We start from the raw sequence: 14,995 nt of genomic DNA, 5'->3' as shown, positions 1-14,995 counted from the left end.
AGGCCAAGTTCTGGAGTCAACGCATCACACAGACCCTCAGTGTTTTCCCAACCTGTTCTCCTTGACACCACATTTTGTTTTTGAACCCGGGAGAGAGAACGGTGGTGTGCAACGCAAGGAGATGTGAGCATGATCCCACACACCCGTTTGCTGGGTTGGAAGTGCAACAGTGGGTTCTGGACCTGGAGGAAAGGTGGGACGGGTCACCACGAGGAACAGGGTATGCGCTGTTTTCATCATCACGCTGCCCCTCCCTGGGAGCAGACCCAGCTGAGCACAGTGTGGTGCTTTTTGCTGGGCAGAAACGTTCCCCAGCTACCTCCAACCCCCTCATCTACTGCATCTCCCCTTCAACTAGTACCGTATTTTGCCATGTATAATGCGCCCCTTTTCACCTGTATTTTTGAGGGAAAAATAAGGATGCGCATTATACATGAGCGTAAAGATTACATACCATGGGCACAGTAATCCCAGGTATAACGTGCACAAAAACGTGGGTGCACACTGTACATGGCAAAATATTGCATACACAAGCAACTGTAGGAAATGTGAAAAAAATAGTGAAAGTGAAAATTACCTCTTACCACCTAGTGAGGACTATGAACATGTAGAATATTTTATTTTCCTACTACGTAGAAGAGTATTTTCCAAAAGTTATATATTTTTTCATGTAAATTCTTCCCCATTGCCTTTTCATGATTTTTAATGGCTGAATATTTTCCCATCAAGAGAATTATATAGCTTAACATAATCACCTTTAGAGCCACTCGGTTTTTCATTAGAGAAAACGGACACCCTTGCAGCACACCCCCTGGTGGACCACTGCCCCCCCCCGCCCCCATGCTAAGTTGCCAGGGTTGAGCCCGCGCAGAAGTTACAAGCTCTGGAAAAGGCTGTATCACCGACGTTGCCCAGAAAGGTCTCACCCACACGCACTCCAATGGATGTAAGAGTGCCCTCTCACTAGACCCTTCCTGGCACCATTTTACTTAAATAAGAGACGTGATGAAATTACAGGTGAAATTAGCAAGTGATATTTACCTTTGTGGAAGTACTGGCTGGGCTGAGTACCTTTCAAGTGGTTACTAGACGTCTGTACCCTTTTTTTCTGAGCAGTTTGATCGTATTATTTGTTCATTCTCATTTTTTTCTTGTAGATTTATAAGAGCTATTTGTAGTTTCCCCCCCTTTGGAAGTGTAATGAAGGCTTACCTGATCTGGTGAAATTCTTTACGCAATCTAGGGAAAACAGGTTTTAACATCTGCATTTTCCTAAGTCTCCCCATGCTCCTCTTTCAGAGTAATGAAAAGAGCAACTCAATTCACGTGAAAATATAATACTGAATGCAAAAATGGAAACGGAGGCTCTTGGAATCAACCATTTATCACCAAGTGATCAATTTCAATTTTTAAACACACAATCACTTTTTCTTCATACTGAAAACTCAAACTGAGCAAACAGAAGTTTATTCGGATTTTACAAATACCCTTTCCAGTGAGCCTGAGATTAACAGGAAGTCCACCCTGACGTCGGACTCCACTGCCCAGTAGTCGAGCATCCGCCAGGAGAGCTAGGAATGAGTATGCGTGATCCCCCGTGACGGCAGCATTCCACCAGTGACGTGTGACAATGAAGAGTAACCTGGACCGAATGCAAACCTGCTCTGGCCTGCATCATCTTCAGGGCCTAGAAGTACTTAATATTTAATAATGATTTAGAAAAGCCTGCAAATGACAAATTTCTGAAGGTGTGTCAAGGTGCAGAATTTTAGTTCAGCATTTCTACAGCTGCTACTTTAGGCTATTATTAAAAAAAAACGGTGTCCCCAAATCTTACTATTCAACATTTTCTGGAAAACATGAAGCGGCATGGCGTAGTTTATTAAGTTTATAAATATCAGTACCTGTAATAAAATATAAAACACAGAGTCTCCCTTTTCACACATGAAGTCTCAGAGTGCTTCCTTCCCCCTTTGGTTTCGAACCCACACACTGCACTCGCATTACATCGTGGACGTAGCACTGAGACAAACACTGCACACGGGCTGGGGAAGGGGGCGCTGCGGGAATACCAAAGCAGTACATTATAGAAAGTAAATGTGGAAGCAAAAATACTTTCTGCATATATACTGTACATCATGTAAACAAACATTCATCAGAAGGATCAACACAGGCCAAAATATTTTTTTTTTTTAAGAAATCAGAATCTTCTTTCTTTTAAATCCCACACATTGAAGATGCTTTTTGTGAAGAATGGAGCCTGTTCCCCTATTTGCTTATGTGCTTAAGTACCTTGGAAAAAGTAACCATTACATTCATTTGCTAACGGTTTGTCCTCTTAGTTGGCTGGCTGTTGCAAACAAGGAATACAGAACTTTTCTGTCCCTATTGTTCATGTAATACTAGCTAAGTAATAGATAATGAACACGTCATTATCAGTCCGTATCAGTAATACAAATAGATTAAGTGAAGCAGTGAATTTTAAAATTTGTGCAGGGGAAACTAGTTGATAATTTGTTCCCAGTAAGGCTAGTACCAAAATAATTACTGTAACGTTAGTCCAAGCTGGCAGTAAACCCTGATTTAGCAAGCTGAATCGAAGTTTGCCTTTAGGTCATTTTAATTCCTATGTTACTGTGCAAATACAGACTTTCCTATGTAAGAGAGAGTGCTGGCAGCATCGAAGCCCTGGAGTAAGAGAATGAAAGAGTGATTCCGTTTTGAAATGCAGAGATGCTATGTGCAGAAACCTGAATGTCTTAATGATGCTATCACAGCAATGGCCTCAGGATTCCCTTCACGAATCAGGAACTAAGACAGATGATTTATTAGTCAATAATGTTCTCAGTCAGAAGCCAAATCTGAAGCGAGAAATGATGAAAACACAAAACCAAAGATGCATTTTCTCCTATGACCATAAGCAAGAGTTTCAAGCTTCATGCCCATATTTTGTTCCAGCCGTCGCCCCTCGAACAGGAACAAGCTTAGTCACGACTGCCCGTCTCTCTTCAAAGCTTCCAGTCTCTGAAGCAGCGCGTTTCCGAAGGCGTCCCGGTAGGCAGGGCTGAGCGTGTCCAACAGGGAGTAGACCGTTTCGTGGTAGGGGGTGTGCAGGTGATCATCCACCTGGTCGAAAGCATAACCTACCACCTGCAAGGGAACAGTGAAGTCAGTAACTGGATTTCATCGAGGCACAGACAGCAAAAACCAATTGTTTACATGGGTCACCCTCTAATGATACTTTTTCAATCAACAGGTAAAATATGCATTTTTGGTACAATCTTTAATATTTAAGCAATTTATAACTCAATAGAAACAACCCCTGCAAAATGCTCTTTTCATAATTTTTTCCTCTACATTGTAATGGTTTGATTGACCCACTCCTGGTCCTAAAACAAATGGAAAGCGGAGAAAAAATGTAAAAAGCTATACAAAACAGTGTTTTGTTTTCATAATCTAAAACATGCTTCAATTTAAGTCCACATATATTAAGGCCTGCTACATACAGGGACTATAACAGATAATTATCAATCCACACTTTTATCACTATATTTGGTTTGGCTTATTTTTATAAAGAATTCTGGAAAGTGTTCATAACTTTAATCCTGCTTTATATAGTTATCTGAAAGGCCATTTCACACCAGTAATACATTTACTTATCTAACGGAGAAATGCATAACTCTGTGAAATAAAAAGGAATGTTATTCTGGGTTTTTTTCTCTAAACGCAGCAAAAGCTTTTCTCTCCACCGAAATAATGAAATACCACAGTTCACCAGCACAGTACAGGGCAAAATTACTTCAGTTTTTGACTTGACTAAGCTTTGAACTCCCTCTATAAACGCTGAATTCTTACGACATTTATCCAAGCCACAGAAGATGCAAGATCGTGTCATTAGCGGCAGAGGCGGTGCTGGTCTTGTTCTGATGAGGAGCAGGGGCGGACACCCAGGGACGACGCCTCCCACCTCTCCAGGGCCACACTTCACCGCGGCACTTCGCACGGTGAACGGCAGCGCCCCCTATCCACAGGGTCGTGTTGCGAGTGGAGCTAAGGAGAGCACCGAACCCGACACAGACTGTGTTTTTCCAGTACACAGATACCCGCGACACAGCTTAATTTACAAATTCGGCACAGCAGGAGATGAGCGAGACTAATGAGTAAAACAGAGCAATTACGACACACTGCAGTACAAGTCTGGAGGCTGCGGTCCCTCTCTCCGACAACCGATGTGGTAACAGAGATGGCGGCTGCGTGCGGGACGGCGGCCGCGGAGACAGCAAGGCCACGCAGGACAAAGGGACGACTCCTGTCCTGGGCAGCGCGGGGCAGGGCGGCGTGCGATTTCACCACGCTGCTCAGAAAGGCACGCCATTTAAAATGTGTAAGGTGTGCATTTCTGTCCTTTTCCGCTCACTGTTCGGAGACGTGGCTGAGCACAGAGAACTGGAAGAGCGGACAGCGGGGCTGCAGGTAAGCGGGGACCACTTGGTCACAGTTCCATCCGCCCCTCGCACCCCTGTTAGGCCGCTCCTCTCAGGGGACCGGGATCACGTCTTACACCCGGTTTCACTTCCAATTCCTGACCTGCGGTAAGTGCTCAGTGAATGTTAACCGAATCAGGCTGAAAAGTTATTTAATATCCAGCACGCCAGGCTTTATATTAAGTGATCCAATCTTAACTGTGCACTTTATAATCATCCTCCGGTCTTCTTTAGTTTTTACGTTTAATCTCCAGGTTACAGGTAAAGACTCGGACTCGGACAGGCTGCCTACCTGACCCACGCTCACTCTGACTCGCGTGTGTAAGACCTCCGACCCCATCAGAGCCCCGCCCACCTCACCCCAGCCCCCGCAGCCTTCACTGACATAACGCAGAATGAATTTATCGGGGTCGTTCACGCCCACTTTCGATTTGCCTGTTTCTATTTAAGGCCCATTGCTAAAGACTGCAGGCTTCCAGTACAGGTTTGGGGACTCAGAAAGGAGCGCGCAAACACCAGGTAAAGCAAGCACTGCTCCCTGAGCCAGGCGGCAAGGTACGGGGCTGCCGCGCGGCAACCGAGGGCAGTGGAGCGGCTGCCGGCTTCGCAATTCGCGTCAAGGCACGGGATCCTCTGACACGGAACACACAGAACACGTGGTTCACATACACATCTCAAGGGAACCGCATCTAGAGAAATAAGGAAACATTCATGCGGCCATTGAACACACTATTCCATGACATTCTTACTTGCTCAGGTCTTATAACTCTGTGCAAGTTTTGGGGATTACGCTTAACATACAGAGAAACAGAAATGTCAGGGAACTTTGACCGAGATGGACTATGAATTAATTAGTACAGTTAAAACTAAATTCTGGAGTTTCTAATGACTATTACTTTGTTCAGCAGGTCAAAAATTTCATAGTCTTTTTTTTTAATAAAAAGTTGGTTTCCGGTGGTACTTTCTACTCTTCTAGACTCAGGGTTCTGGTTCAAGGCCGTAGGGAGGGAGGCCACTCTGCCTGGGGAGGCTCACTCGCAGTCCCGAGCTCCGTGCAACGAGGAGCCGAGAGGACACTCCTGGCGATGGGAGGGGCAGCTGCCTGCTGTGACCGACTGCGTGCGGCCCGACGGCGGAGTCGAGCGCGCTGTCTGAACAGAGGAGACATTTCCAGGAGGTGGGAAGGGCCTCTCAATACAGTGGCCGCGAAACTCAGCCGGTGCAGGTGGGGAGATGCATGCTTCTGGTGGGCATATTCAGCTATGGGAAACAAATCAACTAATTTGGGGGGCAGTAATTAAAGGGACACTGCTAATCCAATTTAAAATAAATCCCATTTCCCCACGCTGACAAAAGACTTTAGGGTTATTAAAAATCCCTAGATAAAAGTTTCCCTTGAAAAGACCTTGGAAGCTACTGCGTGTTGAGTTCTCATTCGACACTCTTTCCCGGCCCTGCCCCCTCTCTGACTGGCGGGGGGGCACAGACACAAGTCACTTCTCTGTCCGCGGAGGGAAAGGCGCTCACCTTGAGCCCCGCTTCTGTGAGCTCCAGGCAGTACCTGTTCCTCTCCCGCGTCTCCACGTTGATGTAGGCCACGTCGTCGGCGCAGCGCAGGGTCTTCGACACAAACATGGTGTTCACGGCGAAGAGGACGTCGTTGACCACCGCTTCCGCTTCCAGCCTCATGTCTTTCATGTCAGTTCCTTCGAAACCATTAATCTCTGCATTTTCGTCGAACCCGGACATGCCGCTCAGCTCCATGGGATTGCAATCGGTTTCCATTCTGCAAAACAGGAGACATAAACCTTCTTTACAGACAGACATTCCAAATATTACCGTCTGAGTGAAAGTACCTACACCTTACAACTGCTACTTAGTAGAGAACATTAAGTAGTCGACAGCTTTCCTGGAAAACGCTGTCTAAAACCATTTGTAATGGTTTTTCACAGCAAAATATCAGACACTTACAGATTTTCAGAAGAAAGAGTCTCTGTTCTCCATTTCTCCCCCAAAGGGTAACTCCCATATTGGTAAGAATGGAAAATATTAGTTCTTAGTCATTCCAGACAATGCCTCAGGAAAAATCTTAACGCGCGCTTCTTAAGTGTGTCCTCATCGTTCTAGGATACTCGGAAGGGGAACTGCTGAGTCAGAGCACAGGCTCATTTCAACCTCCCGTGTGTAATGCTGACTCACCCTTCAACAGCAAGGAGGCCGCGCTGATGTAAACTCCACCAAGAGAACCTGAAGGACTGCTCTCTCTCTCTCTTTAAACCACATTCTTTCCAATATTTTTTAACATTTGCCAATTTGAAAGGCGGAGAATGATGTCCCCAGCCACTGACCACCCTCAGAGAAACTGAATCAAAGTCTCTGTGAGATTTTTCTGGGTGTTGTCTTCAGAGCTTCTGGGCGACTCTACTGCAAAGTCACATGAAACTATCAGCAAGAATGTTAAGGAGCTCGAGTTCCTACAGCTGCATGTCTTTCACAGAAGTCAAAACTACCTGCTAAAGACAATTAGTAATGCACTACATGAATCTCTTTTAAAATCACATAGCAAATGTACAAATAAGATATTCCTGCAGTCCTCTTTCAACTAATGACACGTTTTAAAGACCTTTTATATCAAGCATCCGATAGCGCTTTCCAGAATCGGTCACTCCTAACAATGCAAGTTAATTATAGATTTACCAATTATTGCTGGAGCAATTTGTCAGAAAATTGAAGTCTAATATGGATTTACTGTATAAGATAGTGAAAATGCGTTTTCTAACAATTTCTACTTTACAAATAATCATCATACTCCTTCACACTTGGTTTTATGTATAAGAAAGAGCACCCCACCCAACAGAGTCAGTTGGAAGACTTCAAAATGGGCCTGTCCATCATAAATCTCTCAGCATCACGAATACCACACATTGTAATTTGGCTTAAGTAATCAAGTGTCTCAACTAGGGATGTCAGAAATAATAATCATCATCACACGAAAAAGATGTTTCTATGAGACAGCTTAGCAGCACGTTTTTAAAACAAGAATCTGGTCCTCTGCCATCAGGACCTGGATGACGGAGAAAGGCGGGGGATGCGGTGCGGGGACGGGAGAGCCCGCGCGGGCCAGGACGCCGGGCACCGCACTGTACGTTGTGTAACGACCAGCACCAAGGGGCAACACAGGGAAAGAGGCATTTCCTTAGACTGAAGATTTTGTTTCTAAAATGTCTTTGAATGACAGATAAGAAAGCAGACTTTTGGAACTTCTAATGATGCTATACATAAGTAAAAAAGATAGATCATTGAAGCATTATAGAAGTTGAAAACATCTCAAACTCATTATTTAAGGTAACATTATCACTTCTTCTTTGTTGGTTCCAACAGGGCCTTATTTATCAATAGCCTTTCCCCTGCCTAAAAGCACCCAGATTTCCCAAGGGGAATCATAAGGCCCCCTTCTGGGTGAGACTGACCCCAACCCCAGTTACACAGGGCCCTAAACTAATCAACACACGAAATTCTTTCTAGTCACTTGAACCCAGGATACAGGCGAGCTCCAGCTGTTCCTGGCAGGCGCCCTGCGTGCGCCAGGGAAACCAGCCCGAGGTGGTGCTGAGCAGGGGAACCAGCAGGGCCAGGAAAGTCACCGAGAGAGGCCGCCCCAGCCAGGCGGCTGTGTAACCTCAGCGCGTTAGCGGAGCCGGTGAATTCCCTCCCTGTACTGGCAACCCAAGTATCTTCAGTGAGGGTGGATATCACCAGCAATGAAAAGCAGTGATTTAGCTCTTCAGCAGCTTTATGGAAGAGGTTAAAAAAAGAAAAGGAACCCTCACATTTTTGTGCCTGTCATATGAAAGTACTTTTAAAATCTTGACAGAATTTGAGTAGCAATATGCTTGCATTAGTTTGCAATTGCTGCTGTCACAAATAATCACAAACTTGGTGGGCTTAGAACAACACGAATTTCTAATTCTAGAGATGAGAAACCTAAAGTCTGCTCTGCCATGTAGGGTACCACGTTCACAGCTTTGGGGTTAGGACATGGGTAACTCCTGGGAAGGGGCATTATTCTGTCCACCAGTGTCCACACCCTACCAGCAGATAAGAATGTGAATGTAGTTGGAGACTCCACTTTCTGTCCTTTCTTTCTGGAACAGTCATAATTTATTTTTTAGAGAGGGGGAGGGAGAGAGAAAAAGAGGAGAAACATCGATGTAAGGGAGCTACACTGACTGTTTGCTTCACACCCGCCCCCAACTGGGGACCCAGCCTGCAACTCAGGCCTGTGCCCTGACTGGGAATCGAACCAGCGACCTCGCAGTTGCAGGCTGGCTCTCAATCCACTGAGCCACACCAGCCAGGGCCACAATTTATGTTACACAATTGGATGGGCAATAGAAACAGGCAGTTCAGATGGTTCTATCAAAAGGAGGCCCGGAGTACTTGTCAAGCTCACTGCTTCTTTGGAGAGCTGCCTTTGTTACAGGTTTCACGCTCTGCACTCTGTAATGCCAGCACCGCCATCGGAGCGCAGGGCACTGGGGATGGGCGTTTCAATCGAGTAACCATCTCAAAGCGGGCAAGGCGCTTATGAATTGTCCTAAATCAAGAGCTCTGTCCAAATGCTTGATTCCGGGTGGTAATCAGCCTCGCCAATCAAATTTTCCCTTGAGCAGTTTGCACACAGAGCCCAAACCCTGAAGGCAGTTGGAGATAACAGGAGTCACAGAACCAGAGCGGCGCCTGGGTGGCCTTATCAACAGGGCCCAGAGAAGTGGCTTCCACTTCTTCGATGACTCATCCCGGTAACTAAAGCTTTTTGGGTAGACACCTCACTATGTAGACATTTACACAGATATTCAACCACAATTAAAATATTAAAAGATAAACATGCATTTAAACAGCAGGTAAAACATGAAATGTGAACTTACTACCTTCTTGCGTCTGTGCACTGAGGAGGAAACACAGGCCCGCTTGGGCGAAGGGTTCCCTACGACAGTCACTTTCTGGTTTGAAGAGTACGGGACGCTTTATGCATCTGCGTGGCACCCTTGTGGGGGCCCTGCCAACCTCGTGTTGTTGCACTTCTAGGGCGCGTGCTGCCGAGGCGAGCACCGCGGTTCCCGCCCACACCTGCAGTCAGGCTGGCTCAGCCATGCGAACCCTGTAAAGTCCTTGGTTTTCTGCTCTGCGGTCAAAACAACTCACCCTTGTGTGAGAAATTCCAGACCGGCAGGCCTTCCTGTGATGGCAGACAGGTCGTGTATGTGTGCCGTCTAATGCAGTAGCTACTGGCCACACACGGCTATTAATCACTCGAAGTCTGGCTCTAGTGACTGAGGAACTAAATTTCTAATTTTGTTTCCTTTTCATTCGTGTAAATTTTAATAGCTAGGTGGCTACTGTTAGTGCGGGTCTAGGACTTCGTGAATGTTTGTGGATAATACAACAATGTACCGAGTTTATATCATGGTTGAAATGTAAAGGTAATCAATTAAACTCACTATATAAACGAGGAGCCAGATTTATAAATACATGCTACAAAATCTATTTTGAAGCTTAGCTAATCTATTAAGGGAAACTATCATTCTTTCAAGTAGTAAAAGCTAAAGAATTACTTCTTATATTTTGTAGTCTTGTCAATTCAGACTCTAAATTTATTAGTCATTTATCATAATCCACTGTGTACCTATGTATCCGGCATTTTTCTAAGCATTGGCACACTAATTAAAGTTGTCTACTGGTAGCTTTCCGCCTCATTGGACAGACGGGACACATACATTAAATATGTACACAAATATTAACGCCATGCACACGCATTATAATTATAACCTAAGAAACGTACTTAATTGTGAGTGCAGATAATTAGAGAAATCGGTATGTCTTGGCCCTACTGAAACACTACCACTACACCTGCATGAACCTAGGCTGGTCACGTAACCTCACTGGACTCATGGTTTTTTTCACCTGTAAAATAAGGGGAACCCGTAGGAAGTTTTTTTAGTTCTTGAGAGCTCTGATAGTCCATGATTTATGACATAATCATGATTATAATAGGGTTTGACTCACAAAACAGGTCCATCAAAATTGATTTTGAATGAACACAGATGAAAAGTTATAGTTGAGTGGAAAGGACTGGAGAATTCTGAAGACTTCTTCACAGGGAACAACGCATAAGCGAGTCCGCACAGGATTCCTTACAATTCCTGTGGCAGGAGCTGGAGGGAGGAGACCAGGCTGGCTGGTCTACTGGAGGGAAATGTTAAGGGACTAACAGGTAATTTGACAGGGTGCTGATACCTAGGACTGGGGAATTTAATTCTGACATAACAGGCCGTTTTAAGCTCTTGAGAATGGGAATATAAATAGTTTTATATTTAAACTAGGTTTTCTGTAGGCAGGATATAGTTTGGTACTGCTTTTTTGTCCAATCTGGCAATCTCTGTCACTTAACTGGGGTGTTAGGACCGTTTGCATTTCATATGATTACTGTGCTTATTGATACGATTATTATAATTAATATGATTACTGTCTATCATGGTGTTTGTTTTCTATTTGTCCCATCTGTACTTTATTCCCTTTTCCTTATTATTTTTGCTTACTTTTGCCTAACTACTCTTTAGGTCTAGTTTATATCCTTTGGTGGCTTATTAACTATAATCTTTGTTTTTTAAAAGAGTATTTATTTATTTTTAGACAGAGGGGAAGGGAGAGAAACATCAGTGTGTGGTTGCATCTTGCATGCTCCCCCTGGGGACCTGGCCTGCAACCCAGGCATGTGCCCTGACTGGGAATTGAACCGGCAACCCTTTGGTTCGCAGGCTGGTGCTCAATCCACTGAGCCACACCAGCCAGGGTACTGACTATAATTCTTTATGTGTGTTGATGGTGGTCATCTTAGAGTTTATACCATACAGCTTTAACTTATGACAATGTACCTTCAAAAGTGATATTCTACCTTTTGACATATACAATAAGAACCCCACAAGAGTATACCATCATCTTTGTGCTATTTTTGCTTTAAACAGTCAATTATCTTTGAAGAGAGTTAGGTGATAAAAACGCGTTTTACGTTTAACACCACACAGACACTACTTCCGGTGCCCCCCTTCCTTCGTGCTGACCGACAAATGCATCTACGACCCGCGTCACGTTCCCTGTGCCGGGCAGGGTTCCCGCAACGCGGCCTGCGGCACACGCCTGCTGACGTCGGATTCTTCCGGCTTCTGTATGCCCGGACAAGTCTTCTTTCATCTGCCTCCGGGAACGGCATTTCTGCTGGGTACAGGATCCTGGGTGGGCAAGTTTTTCCCCCGCTTTCAAGGCTGCGTAATGAAGATGCTTCTTCTGAGCATCTTGCTTGCAGTGTTTCCTTTGAGAAATCTGATGCCATTGTTGTTATCTTTGTTCCTGTTGCTATAATTTTCTTCCTGTTTCTTTTGCTTTGGGGTTCACTGAGCCATTTCCCTTGGGTTTATAGTTTTCAATAAATTTCAAAAAAATTTGGCCATCATTTCTTCAAACCTTTATCTGTTCTTTCTCTTTGAAGACTTCACTTTCATGACTATCAGTCCAAGTGAAGTTGTCCTACTCCTCACTGCCTCCTTAATGTTTTTGTTTCTTTTCTCTTGGTGTTTCACTTTGACTAGTTTCTGTTGCTGTGGTTCAGGTTCACTAATGGTTTCTTCTGTAGTACCGGCCTAATTTCTTCTACTTGGGTCTTAAAAAAATGTTTTTTTGCTCTGTCTCTTCTTAATTTGTCCGATCTTTTCCCTAGTTTTTTTTTTTTTTAACATATGAATAGCTACAATGCGTTTTAATGTCCTTGTGTACTAATTTCATTGTTACTTCTAGGTTAGTTTTGATAGATTTTTCTCCTCATTATGGGCTGTATACTGCTGCTTTGCATGCCTGTAATGCTTGTAATTTTTTATTGGATTCCGGACATCGTGAATTTTACCTTGTATAGTGCTAGATATTTTTATATTCTTATAAACATTACTGAGCATTGTCCTGGAGTGTAGTTATCTGAAAATGTCCTGGAAAGTTATCTGAAAATACCCTATTCTTTTTGAGCCTTGCTTTTAACTTTTTAAGGCGGAATCAAGGCTGCATTCAGTCTCTGGTTACTTCTGCCCGACTGCAGAGGCAAACCCTTTCTGAGAGCTCTCCCCAAAGACGAATGAATTATGAGGTTTTCCACTCTGGGTGATAGAAACAGGAACTGTCCTTGGTCTTTTCTGATGCCCCCCAAATCCTTTCTGCCCCCAGCCCAGGGTAGCTTCTTCACAACCACGTGCTGATACTGCTGAGCTGCAGGCTGGAGGGGGGCCTTCCACACATCCCCACAGCCCCCACTCTCCAGCTCTCTACCTTCCAGGGCTCCGACCCAGCGGTCTGTGGACCCCCGGTTCCACGGCCTCAACTCAGGGAGGCTGCCAGGCTCTATGCGGGCTTCTCCTCTCGGGAGGGGAACTCTCTGCGGGCAGTACGCTGGGACGCAGAGCCACCTGGTCTGTAGCTTGCCTCTCAGGGATCACTGTCCTGCACCGCATGATGCAAAGTCTTAAGAACAATCGTTTCATATATTTTTGCTCACTTTTTCTTTTAACCGCAGGTGAAGAGTAAATCTGGTTTCTCTTAGTCTATCTTAGCTGGAAGTGAAAATCCCACTAGCCAGGTTTGAGCTAACTTTGCCATTTTATTACATTGGTTTTTCTCTCACTGATTTCATCTCTCCTACACTACTGCACATCAACTTGAATATCTTGTGGGTTCCTCCATTAGTGAGTTAAACACATTCTGACTCACAACTCCTCTGTGTCTGAATGTGACCCACCCTCCCCTTCACTCCCTCCCGATATTCCTTGAGCTCACCCACCAGGCATGCTCTGGTCCTAGGGCCTCAAACTCGCTGCTCCCCCTGCCTGGACAACAACTCTCCCAGGTACTCACGGGCCTTGCTACCTGGTTTTCTCCAAGTCTCTGCAAAAATGTCACATTATTGAATAAGAGAGGCCTTCCCTTACCCCTCTATATAAAAGTGACAAATCTCCATTGCCTGTATATTGCCCCCCATGGCACTTATCACCACACGGTCATATGGTTTGATTTTTATTTGTTTCCCCTGCCTTCAACAAAGTGTAAACTCCAGGCAGGACCTTAACTGGTTCAGTGCTGTATCCCCAGCATCTAGAACAGTCCCTGGCTCATGCAGGGGATCAATAAATAGATACTGAACACAGGAACAGATCATCCACTACAAAACACACGCTCCTTGAAGGTTCTGCCTGATTTTTCACCCTTTTCACCTTAGCAGTTGCGAAGACTTTCATTTAATGGACCTTTAGCAAGTAAGAGCAAGGGAGCCGAAGTTGCTGCGCATGCTTGGGGCAAACCCGCCACGATCAGGGGCGCCAGCTGCCCAAGCAATGCACACTCGGGAGAGCACTCTGGATCTAACGCGAAAAGGTGGCCGAGGGAAGGGACCTAGAGCGTTCCCTATCTGACGATATTTTGGGGCTGTTAGTACACTTTTCTACCGCATTCATGAGTTACCAACAAATACAATCTCCTTAAACAGATCGTTTTAATTTCCTACGCTTAATGGAACTACAGGAATCAGGACTCTGTTGAGGTTCGTTCCTCACTCCTACCGCTCAATTTTCCTAACAATCGCCGGAGGTTCGACATGAATACGCTCACCGTTGGCAAAGGCTCCAATGGCGGAGCCCGGGTCAGAGTGGCTCGGCTAAGTGGCGGCACTGGGACCGTAACGCAGGCGTCTGGCTCGCGGGCCGACGAACCCCCGCGCAGGCCTTTCGGGGTTGCCTAAGTTAACAGCCAGCTCGGCCTCTGCAGGAGTTGCCTCCTCCAAGGCGGCTACACCAGGGCGCAGATGCCCATCGCCCACGTTTCCGCGGGGTCGGGAGGCCTGGGCATGGCCCGCAGAAAGCAGCTCTGCTCTCAGATCCTCGAAAACTCAAGTTTCCCGGTCCCGGGCGCAGCACACCCAGGACGCAGAAGGCGCTTCGTGAGCTGCCAGCCGCCACACAGTCACGAAGAAGCTTTGGAAACGATACCTGCACGAGCCGGGCGACGGATAACCTGCTGACGATGGGCAACACCGGTCAAGACTCGGGGGCGGCGGGGATGCGCGGCAGCGGCCGCAGCCCTCCTCCCCGCGGCGTCCGTTTCCCGCGTCCGGGAGTGAGGGGAGGGGGGCAGCCCAGGCCCGGCCCGCCTCCAGAGCCCTCTCCTCCCGGCGGCGGGCCCCTTCCGCCACCGCCCCGCGCGGCCCGGTCTGCAGCGCCGCGCCCCGTTCGGAGGGCCCCCGGCCCGCGCCCCCGGTAGCCAGCCTGGCCGCAGCTCACCTGCGCGCGCGCCCAGGGCCTCCTGGTCCGCCCTCCCGGTCCTCCCTTCCCTGGGCGTCCGGAGCCGGCCTGCGGCGGCGCCGCCCCCTCTCCCCCTCCCCGCCCTCGCCGCTTCCGAGCCGGAACTGCTCGCTTCCGGGC

At 46.4% G+C, this 14,995-nt stretch overlaps 1 protein-coding gene across 2 annotated transcripts; it reads right to left on the bottom strand.

Moving 5' to 3' along the window:
• Positions 1–1,846: 1,846 nt before the first annotated feature.
• Positions 1,847–14,965, bottom strand: LOC123808846 (GSK3B interacting protein). 2 transcript variants are annotated; one of them, XM_045823733.1, is made up of 3 exons: positions 14,855–14,965; positions 6,012–6,270; positions 1,847–3,150 (listed from the first exon to the last, which is right to left on the bottom strand). In XM_045823733.1, exons 2-3 carry the CDS (start codon positions 6,267–6,269, stop codon positions 2,989–2,991), a joined length of 420 nt encoding a protein of 139 aa, XP_045679689.1. In that variant the 5' UTR covers position 6,270; positions 14,855–14,965; the 3' UTR covers positions 1,847–2,988. The 2 variants fall into 2 exon arrangements, with proteins under 2 accessions (XP_045679689.1, XP_045679688.1); XM_045823732.1 differs by lacking the exon at positions 14,855–14,965 and adding an exon at positions 14,564–14,841.
• Positions 14,966–14,995: the final 30 nt, after the last annotated feature.

The sequence above is a fragment of the Phyllostomus hastatus genome, unplaced genomic scaffold (genome assembly GCF_019186645.2).
Source record: "Phyllostomus hastatus isolate PE091 unplaced genomic scaffold, TTU_PhHast_1.1 phas_scaffold_501, whole genome shotgun sequence".
In the NCBI taxonomy this organism is placed as follows: Eukaryota; Metazoa; Chordata; class Mammalia; order Chiroptera; family Phyllostomidae; genus Phyllostomus; species Phyllostomus hastatus.
This window is presented reverse-complemented; position numbering and strand designations above follow the sequence as displayed.